General features: G+C 43.5%; 1 protein-coding gene across 1 annotated transcript; it reads left to right on the top strand.

The window, feature by feature from the left end:
* Window positions 1-517: 517 nt before the first annotated feature.
* Window positions 518-982, top strand: LOC131247060 (uncharacterized). Its single transcript, XM_058247505.1, has one exon. The coding sequence runs from the start codon at window positions 518-520 to the stop codon at window positions 980-982; it is 465 nt and encodes a 154-aa protein (XP_058103488.1).
* Window positions 983-1,353: the final 371 nt, after the last annotated feature.

Below are 1,353 nucleotides of genomic sequence, written 5' to 3'. Positions count from 1 at the left end.
TAGGAGACGTGGGTTTAAGGATGCTAAGGGGTCACCTTAGGACCCTTGAGTCTTGTTACACCTAATCGCAAAGGATAGGGAGTTGTTGAGCACCTATCAATTTGAGCAATGCTCCAGTTGCATGATTCGTATAAATTGCCTTACGATCTTAGGTTAAGACTTGTTTAAACTTATGAGGATAGGACAATAATAAATCCTTTCTTTTAATAGGATTATGGCCTCAAATTTTCGTCGTTCAAGATCACGAACTTCTCATTTACCAACTTCGCTGACAGACGAAGTGGTTAGAGAAGGGAGCCCTGAGCACTCTCCTACACCTCCAGTTAGGCCAAGTGGCCCTTAAAGAGAGCTTACATCAGGAACTATCCCGTCTCAGTCGCCTGTGAGTCATGTGGGCACACCTCCACCAAATGTGCAATCCGAAACCCCACCTGGCAATGTTATTAGTCAACTGACCACCGTCATAATACAATAACAGGCTTCGATCGCCACACTGTTAGAAGCTCTCTAATGTAATATGGATGCATCGACCTCGAAGACCGAAGAAGTTAGTGGGGTAGATATGTTTGAACGGTTTCAGAGGCTGAGGCCACCGTCCTTCTCAGGAGCACTAGATCCAGTCCTAGCAAAACACTGGTTGAATAGAATGGCCAAGATGATGAGATCGCTGGGTTGTTCAGATGCCCAAAAGGTTATTCTCGCCACTTATGCCTTCGAAGGCGAGGCTGATATATGGTGGGAAGGCATGTTAAGAAGAGTCTCATCTGACTATGAGTGGACATGGACTGAGAAGAAAAGGTTTAATGAAAAATACTTTCCTTCGTGCTATCATCATGAGAAAATATCTAAGTTTCTCAAACTGGAACAAGGGAATATGACAGTGCCGCAATCTGAAGCACACTTCGACGAATTGTCACGATATGTACCAAAGGCCGTTGAGGATGAAGAATATAAATTGAAAAAGTTTAAGGAAGGTCTCTGACCTGAAATCCAATCGAGATTGTGTACCTTCGACTTTACTGACTTCGCAGATCTCGTGGACAAAGCCATGCGAATAGAGAAGGATTTCGAGTGTAGGGCCAAGGCACGTGCTCTTATTTGAGGTTTGGCAAGTAAAGCCAAGACGACGCCAATTGCATCTCCTATGGTCGAGAAGAGTATGGAATTAGTGACTCACCAAACTCATTCTTCGGGTTAGGATAAGCTTTGCGACTATTGTGGAAGGCCAAGTCACTTCTTGAAGCACTGTTTTAAGACCAGTACAATTACTTCAGCCACCAAGGTAAGACCTTTAAAGACTTTCCTTAGTAGTTATAAGATAGTTCGCAAGGATTATAAGATTTTGAGAATGCA

Source organism: Magnolia sinica, chromosome 5, assembly GCF_029962835.1.
Source record: "Magnolia sinica isolate HGM2019 chromosome 5, MsV1, whole genome shotgun sequence".
NCBI lineage: Eukaryota > Viridiplantae > Streptophyta > Magnoliopsida > Magnoliales > Magnoliaceae > Magnolia > Magnolia sinica.
The sequence above is the reverse complement of the archived record's forward strand: the minus strand, read 5'-3'. Positions and strand labels throughout refer to the sequence as shown.